General features: G+C 28.0%; 1 protein-coding gene and 1 pseudogene across 1 annotated transcript; one reads left to right on the plus strand and one right to left on the minus strand.

Annotated features, from left to right (window-relative positions):
- Positions 1-1,112: 1,112 nt before the first annotated feature.
- Positions 1,113-2,394, minus strand: LOC137809680 (inositol-tetrakisphosphate 1-kinase 1-like; annotated as a pseudogene).
- Positions 2,395-10,184: 7,790 nt separating this feature from the next.
- On the plus strand, positions 10,185-13,492 carry LOC137811252 (uncharacterized membrane protein At4g09580). The gene is made up of 4 exons (XM_068612923.1): positions 10,185-10,542; positions 11,843-12,113; positions 12,194-12,364; positions 12,775-13,492. The coding sequence occupies exons 1-4, from the start codon at positions 10,343-10,345 to the stop codon at positions 12,898-12,900; spliced, it is 768 nt and encodes a 255-aa protein (XP_068469024.1). The 5' UTR covers positions 10,185-10,342; the 3' UTR covers positions 12,901-13,492.
- Positions 13,493-14,848: the final 1,356 nt, after the last annotated feature.

A 14,848-nucleotide genomic window follows, 5' to 3' on the forward strand; every position in this document is an offset into this window, starting at 1 on the left:
ACATGTTGAAAATTTTACATTATGACACACATCTGTTTTCAAATGCACAAGTTAGAATAGGAAAACTGCTGTATTCCATTTATATGGCACAGTGAATTAGTCAGGAATCGTAGAACACCGCAACGATCAGCCAACCTCAGAAAAGCTATGGCAGGATGGCACACATAGACACACAAGAGAGACAGAGAGACATACACACAGAGACAACCTGTGAGCTGTTAAGCATGAATAGAGAGTGCGAATCTCAAAGACATTAAATCTTAATTGGCTTGTCGTTATCCACTGTTTCATCAGTTTCATCATACTGTGTGCCAACTCTTCAACCTTTTCTAGAAACCTCAGGTCAGGAAGACAAATCCTTCTTCAATGATGCTATTAATTATATAGCTGAATAAGAAAATTATTATAAAAAAAATACATAATAAAATTAAGGCATCAATGAGGTAGAAATAAAAGAGTTTCCAGAAAGGAAAAAAAACTTGAATATATTTAACTTATTTCTTATATCAAAATTAATTTTATATTTTATCACATGATTATCATTTATATTGTCATATAAGTATTGTGGGTTCTTTATTTTACTATTATTAAAAATGTTTATTTTTTTTCTTAATAAAAGGTGATTTATTTAAAATTATTAAACCTGGTGAATCAAATTAATTATAGTTGCACTACTAAATAAAAATAAGTTGAACTGATTAAATTTAATTCAATTGGATTAAAATATTAGACTAAGTTTGACCTATATTACCTTATACTTCGATTGTTACTAAATATTATCTGATATTATAATTTTTTTCTGTATTATTGAATATTTCAAAATTGTTTTATTTTATAAAGTCCACCATTAAAATTTAAAATATATTTATAAATATTTTTTACATATAATAGGAATTAAAGTGTGCCGTCTTGAAATTAACAAATTAATGTAAATACAATATTTTAAATGCTGATAAAAAAAATACAATATTTTAAAAAGTAAATATTAAATAAAGATAATTTAAATTTCTACCATTTTAAAACCTATAATAATATTTGGTGGAAACACAATTTCTTGAGAAACACCTGTTAGGAATATCCGAATACACATATATTAATAAAGAGGAGGTTAAACATAATGAACACTATATTTTCATAATTGTAAAGAAGTCTCTTGTTTTCCGGATAAAGAGAAACTTATGGCACCCTCATCCCTATCACCATAACCAGTCTCACAACTCTCATTGCATCTTTCACACACCTCTTTGTTGTTTGTTCCACAACACATTACACAAAAAGTCAGTGAAAACAGTTTCATAACCAGGCATTTTCGCATACCCAGGGAAGTAATTGATATCAACAATAAGATAATGATTTTTGAGTTGAGAATCCTTAATAACATCGAAATTAAACAGATTCAGCTTCATCACACGTCTTAACTCTCCAGCTATCTGAGTAAGGAAGTTTAGGGAAGGCATTTCAGCATTATCCAAATGCATCCTCTTATAATACCTATCGTCGATTCTTTCGTCCCTTGCCAAATTCGAAACCTGCGAAAACGCCCATAAATCTTCTGAAACCCTCATCAACTCTTCCTCTCCCATGTCCGGCAGCGACTTACGCTTCACGCACCTCACGCTCTCCCCAACCACATACACCTTGAAGATCACGCCACCGTGGTTAACGAACTCCTGCACCACCACTGGAGGCTTCACAGAATTCAAACCTTCTTGGTTGTAAACCAGCGCCATTTTGTGCGACTTCGCGCTGCCGTCAGCCACCAGAGGCTTCGCTATCACTGGAAACTTCAACACCTTCCAGATCCGCCGGTCGAACAGTTCGTCTTCTCGTTTATCACAATCTGCTTCGGAATCCCGACAGTCCATGTCTGGTTGTTGATTTTCAAATCCGGCACGACCTGCAGCATCGAAATCCGGTTGTGGAGTCTCTCAATCGATTCCGGCGAGTCTAAAACGACGGCATTTGGGTAATTCGCCGTAAACTCGTTCAGCTGATTCCTCCAATCATCGCCGTAGAGCTTGTGGAGGACACAATGGAATGGACCTTGATCGGTTAGGTTCCGATTCGGGTCGATCGGGACCAGGTCTATCCCTCGGGATCTTGCAAGATTCACGAGCGAGTCTTGGATAAAGCTGCTTTGCTTCTTCATCAACAAGGCGTACCCTACCCGGAACGGTTTTTCCTCTGTCATTGCGACGTTTTGGTGAATAATTAAATTAGGTTTTAGTGAATACTTGAATTAGGGTTTTGTTGCGGCGCACTTTTGACTCAAACGTCGTTCAGTGAAACCCGAAATTGCAAAGTGTACAATGATGAAAGGAGAAGAGAAGAGAGGTAAAGTGGAGAGCAAGTGATGAGCAAGTGGTGAGTACATATATATAGCTTAGACTAGGCTCAGTGCTGTGAGAGTGAGGTGATAAAATGGCCGGGTGAATTTGAAAGAAGATTTAATACATGTGTCAATTTTTGTTTGGGACGCTATGTGGACTCGGGCATAGAAGCGCGTGTTAGTTCGGGAGAGATTGTATCACTGTTCTAAGAGGACAATCTATGCTTCTTGATTGTCAAAGTCAAAGCTTGATAAGATTTTGTTTTGTTGGTGTTTGGTAGCAGGAAATAGATAAAACTGGAACTAAGATAATACGGGACATGTTTATGTATATGATCTTTGTTTTCCTTATCGTTATGGATGATGCGCTATTTGTATATTTTAAAAATATACCTTTTAAAAATAAAAAATAGGCTATATTAATGTTTAAACAAATTAATAATTTAGTTTTATTAATATAATTACTCTTACGTTCTGTATTTAATGAGAGAGTTCTTATTTAATTTGATTATCTTCTCATCTTACTAACATAAGTTAAATATTAAATATCAGTATTTTTATGTTCCGTTTCCATCCATGAGTTTACTGTTTATAAACATGGAAAAGAGAATACCTAAGTGAATGATAATGATTTGTTGTAAGTAACATGCAGTTAAATATGTGGAAAAATGGAAAGAGAAAAATTAGTGCTCAATAGTGAGAAAAAAAATTTGTTTTTATATTATAATAATAATAATTAATATGAAAAACATTAAATAATAATAAATATTCACTTTTCACATAAATTCTTTTAATTTAAATATATACCCTTTTCATTTTTTTTCACTCCCTAAATTTTTTAAGTCTTGAAATTTCGAAGTTTGGTTTCTTTTCAAACAACTCAATCTCGTCCATACAAAACATTATTCATGCTCATCAACAATGTACCTATCAACAATGTACCTAGGTCAACATTTTAAAATTTAAAAAAAAAATATATATATATATAATTATTAAAAATAATTGAATTTAAGTTCAGATTTAAAATATATATATATATATATATATATATATATATATAAGATGACTTTAAAGACACGAAAGGACCAACCTACATTAGCATATGCGAATATAGGAAGAGGTGCTTTCCATTGGTCGTACAAGTTGCCATTTCCCATACTCCTGGTCCTATCCTATGATGTGAAAAGTATAGGTATAATAAGAGTGGAATGATGTTGATTACTATAATTAACTTAATTATACTTGAACCATTAATGACTTTTAATAATAATATGTTATTCCATCAATATTAGTTTCTTTTTTAATTAAGTCAAATTATGAATGATTTATAATATATAATAAATTTAAAACATTACAGATAGGTGATAATAGACTAACCTGAGACTCATTATTCATTATTGTTTCTTTCTCCACCTATCACATACAAAATGTGAAAATACATTTTTATCTTTTTTTGTCACTCTTATAGAGTAGTTTTTAGATTATGTAATCTGGACACACATCTGAATAAAGACTTCTGGATTACATAATTTGGAAGCTAAAAAGACTTCTGAATTACATAATCCGAAAATTAATCATGCATCTGAAAAAAAAAACTTCTATATTATATGATTTGGACGTTAATTACAAATTTTTAAAAGAACTTCTGAATTACGTAATCCGAAATGTTACAGAAGGATATTTTTTTTAAATAAAAAAGATTATCGAGGTGTGAAAAAAATATATGGAGGTGCAAGAAGAAATAGTCTTATTCATTCGCAACCCATAAATCAAAATTAGATATGGTTGGCCAAAAAATCCAAAGACTATAGGAAACCTTTTTCTTAACCCATATAACAAAGCCTTTTCTTTCTCCACCCAATATTATTATCTGCATTCTATAATAACATTAATAAGACTAAAATACTCTTCCCTATTACACCAGATCACCATTGCCGCGTTGTCACCATTGTCGTTTCATTCCAATTACACATTTGTTCTCTACTGTTGGAAGGTTTATTATGTAAAAGTGGTTCAAGGAGGTATTATATATAGATATTATATATGTTATCAAAATCTTATTCCAAAACATATCTCTTATATTATGGAAGTTTGTTTTAGAAAGTATATTATATGTTTGAGAAAGTTTTTTCTAAAAATTCTATCGGAGAAAACTTATTCCATAATGCATATTACTTATGTTTTAGAAAATTTGTTCTTAAAATCGTGTTCTGAAAATAATGTTCCACAAATTTTGTTCCATAAATCATGTTTTGAAATTTTTGGAAATATTGTTCCAAAATAGATAATCTAAAATCACACGAAAAGTTAAATAATTTTTTTAAATTCAGGAAGGTTCAATTATAAATTAGGGTGGCTAAATCATTTTAGAATGTTTAAGACAAATCTTTTATGAAATTTATTTTCAATATAAAACTTTAGAAAATTATTATTTTTACTAAAATAAAGATGGTCTTACAAGAATTTATCTTCTTCAATTTATTTATTTATTTGGGATTATCACATATATGATTACTTTATAGTATATATGTAAAGATGAGAAGAAAGTGTAAAAATACTCCAGTACTCATGTAAACGGGTATGAATAAAAATAATAAATATACAATTAATGAATAGTATATATCGAGAAATGTCAATACATATTCATGGATTTAAATTATTCTTGCCAATTTTCTTAACGCTTGAATAAGACTTTATTCTTGAGATTATAGTGTAATCTTAATTGTATAAATAATCTAAGATGATGTTATTTTTTAGTTAATTGATATAAGTAACTAATTGGAGAAGATGTAGTTCTAGTTACTTCACATCATCTAAGTGTTTGAGTATACAAATTAAATTAATGCATTTGTTAAAGAAAATATCATTCTCCTTATTTACAATACATTAATTTTAGACAAAAAAATAAATATTCTATACATACTTTATTATTTTTAAAGTATATTTTATAGTTCATAAATGTTACTAAATTAATATATACTCATTAAAAATAGTCTAATTTATGAAAACCTAAAAATCAATTAAACCTAATAAAAATTGTATACAATTTTTTGAGACTAAAATCAATTTTTAAAAAAAAATTAAAGATGCCAAAAATATATTTTACACTTTCTTCAAAAGTTTTGCAATTTAAAAATATAGATATAAATAGTAGTTATCTTGAAAGACAAACTCATAATTTTCTTTCTTCTTTTCTTCTTTTCCTAGTAGACCATAATGCACTTTATGTTGCATCGTTGTTTCTTTTAACCACTAAATCAAACAAACATTGATATCATTGAGCGCGTCTTCCGATACATGTTTTTATTATTATCATTACCCTGACCCAATCATAGTAAATGAAGCAAACTTTATTTATTCCATCTGAAATTACAGGACAATCCTTAACCCTAATTAACAAATATGAAAGATATACTAGGTTTAACTGATGTACCATGGGATAAACAAAATTATGGCATATGGCATATTTGTTCCATCATTTATAAAAATTGATATTCCATTTAATTATTAATAAAAAAAAATACCTAAATAGAAAATCTTCTTAGAAAAACAGGCATAAAGTTCCTTTTTTATACCATATAATTTGTCATATTATCCTATACATCTTGAATTTTACAAATCTTATTTATATACTTTATATAGTTTTCAAAATTTGAAGGGAGTATATCAGTCTATATAAAAATTGCAAATAAATAAAATAAACAAGTTGATATATGTAAGATTCATAATACTTTTTATATAGTATATTACAGAGAAACTAGAAATAAAGTTTATAAATAAAAGTTTAACATTTATTTTTTAGTTTATTTTAAATTTTTCATTTCAAAAATATTTAGTTATACATCTTTTCTTTCAAAAACACATCATTAAAGAAGTATAAAATGTTTTGAACCGAGCAAAATTTAATTTTGGTGAGTATAATCGATTTTATATAAGTTTTTAATATTTTTTTTTCTTTTCTCATATGTGTCACTAGTCTTGGATTAAGTTTATGGAAATTAATTTTGGTTAGTTGGATTGTTGAAAGTTATATGGAAGTTAATTTTGGTTGATTGGGCCGTTCAAGTGATAAGATGGTTGTTAGAGCAAAATGGATCTAAGAATATGTTTGTTCTCTTATTACATTTCACTCAAGCGATAGGTGTGTCGCTCAAGCGAAATGGGTCATGCTATGTTTATATATTAATAGATTGTTTAAGCAAGAGAAGTTCTCTCGAACAATGATATGCTGAAAATGAGATAATGTTATGTATGTTGTATGTTTTTATATATGTTGTGATATCTGATGTATAAAATGTGAGATTAATTATATAGACTCTGGAAAACATATGATTAAAGATGAGATGCATAACATGATGTATGCATGACCAGTGCCTTTTTGTATAACCTTTTACAGACTGTCTATTAGGATGGATAACTTATATACATCTATATGTAATCGTATATATGTATATAAGTTTAAGTTTGAATGATCCTTTATAAATAGTTTGTATGACTTTTAATGGGTAATGTAAAAATATATAGAATTATTTAAGATCTTTAAGTAACAGGAAAAATACAATACTAGTTTAATAAAAATATTATAAATTTAGATTTGTAATAATTATAATCAGTAAAAGAAACTTTGTATATAATTTGTTATCACTATTACATTTAGTTTCTTAACAAATACTTTATCTCACCTTAACATGAAACCTTAAATCAATTTTAGTAATACACTCCACATTAACTTTATAGTGAATTTATTTATTATGATTTAAACTAAAAATACACCTCATATTTATATAATAATTTATATGATATATTATGCAACCGAATATAAAAATACTTATCTACCTTATTTATTTATTACATGAGAAGACTTTATTCAACTTGACCCAACACCCATGGAAAAGTGAACAATAAAATAAGCCGATTATTTATTCATAATTTATACCCAATAAATATAATTGAACCAAAATGAAAAGGTAAGCTTGTAGCCAAATAAACGACAATGAGCATCCTCAGTGAAATCTATAATATATTTATTCATTTATCTTATTTTAATTTTACAATTTATTTGTGCTATTATTCTTTGTATTTTTGAACTTTGTGCGTGCTTTATATATATTGTTTTTGGTAAGGATGTAAACGTTTTACTTTTCTGTGATATATGCTTAATTTATTATGTATTAATGAAAACTTCTAACTGCTTCTTATGCTTTTTAATGACTGTAAATAAATATTGGACCTAAAATTTGCAGAGTCCAATCAATCTATTAGTTGAATGATCCATACGACAAGCAAAAGCAAATAACTTCTTTGTTAAAGTCCCATTTTTTTTACCAATTTTTAAAGTTTCTTAAAACAATTTACTTTATTGTTATACAATTATAAAATATTATACAACTGAATTTTTGGTTGTAGGTAATTTTAGAATATTATACCAAATAAGTTTAAATTATATATAGATTTTTTCAATTATGTAACAATATAAACAGTTACATTACTAGTGTATCTAAATCAAACTTAATAATTATACTCTAAAGATAATATTAAATGAACCAGAGTTTTATGGAACACCTATTGAATATTTTTTTATTTGATTGAACTCATGCTAAATAGACGGTCATTTTTAAGTTTGATTTAACTTTATGTTAGACTAATAACTCATTTTATTATGTTTTTATAAAGGTGAAATATTTTAAAATAATTTTAAATAAAATAAATGGATTTTTAAAATTTAAGTGATATTAATAAAACAAATTTTAATTTCAAATGTAGTTTTGGTATATAAGTTATAATACATAAACATATCTTAGTAAAATGCTTTTTAAAAATTTACTATAATAATTTTATTTTTCTACAATAGAATTATTATTTCCTAAAATAAGTATAAAGTCAGTCACCGCGAGCTAAATGGATCAAAGAAAAATTATCCAATTCAAAAAAAATACTTTTTAACAAACATACTTTTTACATACAATTTTTTAGTTAATTATATTCCAACACGTAAAAAATATAAACACATCTTTCAACAAAAAAATCAAATATTATTTATTTATCGCGTTATAAATTATTAGTATTTTTGTCTCTATGGGATAGACTTTTCAAGAGAAAAAAAAAGACAAAATTTTGGGTATAGTAAAATTAATTTATAATTACGTTTTTTTTTTTTAATATATGAATTTTGGTTTAATTTTTCATATATTTTTATTTTTTATTTTTATTTTTTTTAATAATAATTTTTTCATACAATAATAAATTATTGTTATTTGAGGTGTCAGCTGGGATGTTACATAGTGATATCTAATATAAAAAATTTTGTTTTAAAATAAACTAATTTATAGTTAAACTAATATATATTCAAAATAAAACAAACTTTTCCAAAATGCTAATATATAATTGTCTAATTTTTTTTAAGAAAATAATATTGTAAACATTTCATCTATACTTATTTTTAATTCTGATTTAGAAATTATATATAACTTAATTTTAGCTCATAATAATTCATTTTAATTTTTCTTTATTTTTTATATAATTAATTACCACATCTAAAATTATTGTTTGAGATCACATTACTATAGTTAATTATCATGTCTAAAAGTATTGTTTGATATAACATTATGTACACATTCAAAATATTATTCACTTTAAAATTTAAAATTTTATTATGATATTATCCTTAAAAAATAGTTAAATGGATTAAAAAAAATATTAACTATTATCAACTTTAAATTTTTAAATAATGTGTAAAATTATTAAACATATCAAAATAATAATTTTTTTTAAAGTAATTATGCTTTAGAATATATAAGTTTGACTACCATAAAGGGAAAAAACGACAAAAGCCTTGGTTTGAGAAAGAAAAAGGAAATACACAGTGCAATGAGAAACGACAAAGCAGAAAACAACGTAACGGAGAAGAGAGGGGTGTTACGTGAAGCACTCGAATGCCACATTCTTGATACCGCATTGGACGTTCGTCAATGATTAACTTCCCTACAATACGACGTCGCCTTCTCCTCCTTCATGTTCACCCTCCCACGTGCTTATTGCGTGGCACTTCACCTCACAATTTTAATAAACAAACAAGTACCATGTTCCACTCCAACAACAAAAGATTCAACAGTAGCATGTGGGGTTAAGTATTTGGGCCGTTCTGTGGGACCCACACCCACGCCATTCACTTGCATAGTATCAATCTCTATTCTTTTTTATTATAACTTACCAAGTTACCATTATTATTCAATTAATGAATTAAATATTTTTTTTGAGAGATACAGATACGTTCTAACCAATAACTCTGTTGGTTATTTTGAAATAGAAAACCTTTTTCAAATTTCACCCTTATCCAAAACCTTTCATAAACAAAATAATTTAAAAGAAAATATTATTTCTAAAATAAAATTAATTGGAAAATTTTAAAATACTAAGCCTAACAAAACTATATTTATCAAGTGTTTGAATTTATATTTTCACGTAACTAATTTGGATTTAATAATATTTCAAATAGAAATTCATTTTAAGTTCAGAATATAAAACCTATTCAATACTTATTATATTTCTATACATAAATATTTAAATTAGAATATTTTTTAATGAGGATATTATAATATATTGTTATTCAGTTAGAGTGTTTTGGTTTATTAAAATGTTCATAGTTTTTTAATTTTTATCTCTTATAATTTATGATTTTCAATATGTTTAGTTTTATTATTCTTAAAGAATTTTTCAATAATTAAAAATAACATTTATTATATTGACAAGGTAAAAAACTATTTGTGTGCAAATTAAAATAAAATCGGATAATAATGTGTTTTTTTTGCAAGAAAAAATGTATAATAAATTGTGTGTGAATCTGTTTTTTTCTTCTGTTATAAAAATATGAATAAAAATTGAGTTAGTTGATTGGTTACTTTGATATACATATACTCCTCCAACCACCAATATTCTTTGTCTCTGTGAAACTCTTGTCTTTCTCTTTCTCTCCTCAAGATAAGGCAGGGAAGAGAAGGAAAGAGAGACAAGGAGATGGAAGGTGCAAACACGGTGGTGAAGCAACCTGTGGCATCGCCGTCCAAGTTTCCGTTGAGCTTTTGGGAAACCACGGTGGCTTCAACGGTGGCTTTGATTTTCGCTTTGGGTCTAATCGGTGTGTACCTCACCATGCCCGATTCCGATTATAGCTTTCTGAAGCTACCCCGCACCCTCCAAGACCTTCAACTCCTCCGGTAATGTTCTATCCAACATTCCCCTTTCTGTTATTTTAAAAGTAAATATTGAAAAACAAAAAAAAAGACCAACCCTTACCTCGTTTTCGTTGTTGGGTTCTCTTTCTTCTCTGTTTTCTTATTAGGTGTTTCTTTCCAGTGCAAGATGCGATTTTTATTAATTTGACGACAGTTAATTTGTTCCAACTTTTGTTGTTTAAATGAACGTTCTAATTGTCAAATCGGGTTTATTCCGATGAAAAGATCTGACCCGGAGCAGTGATATCGGTCAAATCATGATTAAAATCGTGATTTGAGAAGGGTAATGATATATTTACAACCCACAACAAGTCCATGGATTGTCAAATATCATTTATATCATTTTCAACTCCATGGATTCTCAAATATCATTTGTATCATTTTCCATTTGAGAATGATGTTTATAAGGATTCTGAGTAAACAGGATTAGGCTGTTTTATTTTTTTCTCTCTTCCTTTTCTCTATTTTATCCCTTTGAAAAGCAGATCTGAAAAGGGTGTTTGGGTCTCGGGGGATCCCGCAGCTTGGAGTCAGTATATGAGAATATTAGGTTTGTTATTGTTAATAAATTAATAGAGGGTTGTGCTTTGAGTCAACAAGCTCGCATCTTGCAAGTTGCGAGTATATATTGGTCGAAGGTTCACGTGCTATTATAGTAGGGTTCCGTTGATGACACTTTGGTGAAGTTTGCAGTTAGTCCTAGGTTCTAACTTGTTATCATCTTTCTTCTTTTTGATAAGCTTGTTTTCCATCTTTAAATAAATAAAAAAATAGTTGCAACCCCGACCAACTCTTCAGCGGTGGGGCTTTGACTGAGATGAAGATATATGTTTTCTTATGGTTCCATTGTATTTGACTTAGGATGAGCCTTGGTGCAAAGTTATGGTCGTATTTGTTGACGCCTTGTAACTTGGAGGCACAGGGTCAGATCGTCATAGGTTGACCACAAGTCATGCATATATGGTTGAGCCTAACCTTAAATACCGACACTTGAGGTGGTTAACTGGAGAAGGAAATATTACCTGACACAAACCCATTTATGTTTTCTCAATCGTTTGGTCTGCAGTGGCAGCAGGCTAAATGATTGAATCTACTATGCTTTGAGATAGTCTATTGACTTGCATTTCATTTCCATGTGTGGATAGTATATAACTCTCCTATTTGTTTAAAATGTTTGTGCTTGGGCAGAAAAGGGAATGTAGTGAATCCTGAATGTAGAACGGGAAGTTGATAATAATATAAACTGTGCAAAGCTTTATGTACCTTTTAATTATTTTTGTAGAGATAACCTTGAGAGCTATACAAGTGACTACACTGCACAAGTCTTGGTGGGGTACTGCGTGGTATATATTTTCATGCAGACTTTCATGATTCCAGGGACTGTGTTCATGTCATTGCTTGCTGGAGCGCTCTTTGGAGTCTTTAAAGGAGTGGCTCTGGTTGTGTTCACTGCCACAGCAGGAGCTTCTTCATGCTACTTCCTATCTAAAATGATTGGACGTCCAATTCTCTCCTCCCTCTGGCCTGAAAAGTTGAAATTCTTCCAGACTCAGGTTTGTTTCAACTTCCCACCACATTGGTTTTGATCCAATCTACACATGGAACATAAAAAGCTTTTTGTATGAATCCACAGGTGGCTAGAAGAAGAAAGAGTTTGTTGAATTACATGCTTTTTCTGAGATTGACTCCAACCCTACCCAACACATTTATTAATTTTGCATCACCTATTGTGGATGTGCCGTATCATATCTTCTTCTTGGCAACTGTTATTGGACTGATTCCTGCTGCTTATGTCACTGTTAAGGTATGTAGCCTACCAAAATTGTTATTTGTACAATAAATATTACAACAGCTAAACAAAAAGAGGACAAAGAAGAGTGAAATGTATTAATGATGTGATTCTATGAGATAGAGAATGTTGTACAGATTGTACAAATAACACAAGTCATTCTTATTATTTGATTTTACACTTCAATTTTTGCAAATTGTGAATGCTCCCCCATTTAGAAACTGAAATAAAGTTGATGTTTAATACTCAACATGTTGAATAATTTTGTGTCCTTCTCTCTTGAAAAGGTCCCTATTATCCTAATGAATCAATCATATACATTTTTATTATGAGTTTTTGTATTTTTATTTATTGAACTGTAGTATCTTGAAAAAAATATTTCAATTGTCTCTGATTGTATTTAAGTTTCTCGTTTTCTTATGCAGGCTGGGTTAGCTCTTGGAGAGTTAAAATCCATGGGGGATCTCTATGATTTCAACTCAGTTGCTACCTTATTTCTCATTGGTGTTGTCTCAGTTACACCCACACTCATAAGCAAGAACGAATCATAGCATTTATAGGCCAAGAGTCATTGTGTAGCCTTGTTCTCCTGACAGCTAATATCAGTTCAGTATTTGTACAGATCTCCAAAAGAAAAAGAGAAAAAAAACAATTTCACTGTGGTTCTCTGCAAATAGATTTATTCCAAATGCTGCAGCATTTCAAGACAAGCGTATGATTGGTCGGATCTATGCCAGTGGCTGAATTAGTTATGTACATTGTTCATGAGTCGATTATGTGTAAAACATTCACTTATTGAATGGTAGTTGTTTTGTCATGTTTACATGCACAAAAGATCTTCTCTTCATCTTTCCCATCATTTGTTTACGCATCAATCACTCATTCACTTTCCAAGTATTTCGTTTTACAACGTTACGTACATGGAATCAATGCATCATGTGCATTGGGTGGCAGGTAGGATATGGAACTACCGCACCAGCAATGAATGTGAAGAGAAGTGTGTAAGCATGGGTTACTGTACTAAATATCTTAAAAGCTATCACTTTCTCATGTAAAATTAATATCTTTATACTTCAAGCAACTCATTTATTTTTTCTATCAAGAAACTCTTCAGTTTTGGAATGTATACAGTGTCATTTCTAATTCTTCTTACTTCTCTGTTCATTTTAGTTTTAATTTAATATAGAGATTCAAGTTATATTGACTAGGATCTATTTATTGTGTAAAAAGAGGAAGGAGACAAGAGAAAGAAAAAAAGAGAGAACAATCAATTTGGTAATGGTTTCTTGTAGTGGTAAAAAATAACTAATGTGCAAAAATGGAGTAGATAACCAAAAAAAAAATATCTTTTCTTGGTTGAACGTTAAATACAATGAATCTTTTATCAACTCTTTTACACTCAAATGATGGAATTGTTCTTTCAAATGTCATAAAAAGAATGAAAATATTGTGACTAGAAGGGAGGTATGTAACTAGAAGAGAAGTAATGGGTGTGGGATACTAAAGTTATTTAAAAATTTAAAAAATTTAAAATTGAATTTTTCACACTTAATATGAAGGTAAAAAAGATGTATGAGAGTGGAGAAAGAATTTGTTTTTTTATAATGAGAGATGATAAAGTTGTATATTCTAATACAATATACTTATGTTTTGTTTGGATTAGGAAGTGAATTTGAGATAGTGGATTTGAAATGATTTGTAAAGGAAGTGTGAAGAAAATAAAGTTTTTGGATTAAAATAAGATTAGAAAGTATAAGGAAATTTTTGAAAGTTTATGAATGATTGATGGATATAATTAAAATTATATTTTTTAAGTTGATAAAAATATAAATTTCTAAAATTATCCTTATATTTAAAAATTATTAAAAGATAATTTAATTAATTTATCTATAAATTATAATTATTTTTATTTAAAATATTATTTTCAGTGATTTTTAAATATTATTTTTGGTAATATATTAGAACTAACTTTGAAAAGGTAAAAAATGATATAAATTTGATAAAAAATATTTAAATATTTAATAAAAACTTATTCTTATATTAAATAACATTATTAACTTTATCTTTATTTTTTATAATTTTTTTTTTATTATACTAGTTTTATTTATTTATTACTATTCATAATTATAATTTTATAATAACTATTAGTTATTATATATTTTTATAACATAAATATATTTATCATTTTATTTTTATTATATTATATTATATTATATTTAATTATGTAATTTTATTTTAAATAAAAATTATTTGAGTTTAAAATAGAAAAAAATAAGAAAGTAAATTATAAATATATATATATATATATATATATTTAAAACTTTCTTCGTAAATCACTTATAAGAAACAAAGAAAGTTTTAAATTAAAAAAACATTTTGATTTCTGTGTTTATTCTTTTATTTTCTGCGTGTTTTTTGCGAGTAAAATTTTGCATTTCTTTTCTGGGATACAAACATGCCAACTTGGCTCTCTCTTTCAGCAAGAGTAAGAGAAGGAAG

The sequence above is a fragment of the Phaseolus vulgaris genome, chromosome 2 (genome assembly GCF_000499845.2).
Source record: "Phaseolus vulgaris cultivar G19833 chromosome 2, P. vulgaris v2.0, whole genome shotgun sequence".
In the NCBI taxonomy this organism is placed as follows: Eukaryota; Viridiplantae; Streptophyta; class Magnoliopsida; order Fabales; family Fabaceae; genus Phaseolus; species Phaseolus vulgaris.

Bases quoted from the DNA above. Each gene is read 5' to 3' on its own strand.
- LOC137811252 (XM_068612923.1), top strand. From the start codon at position 10,343: ATGGAAGGTGCAAACACGGTGGTGAAGCAACCTGTGGCATCGCCGTCC. The intron at 10,543-11,842 runs GTAATGTTCTAT...TTATTTTTGTAG, and splicing joins CAAGACCTTCAACTCCTCCG to AGATAACCTTGAGAGCTATA. The intron at 12,365-12,774 runs GTATGTAGCCTA...TTTCTTATGCAG, and splicing joins CTGCTTATGTCACTGTTAAG to GCTGGGTTAGCTCTTGGAGA.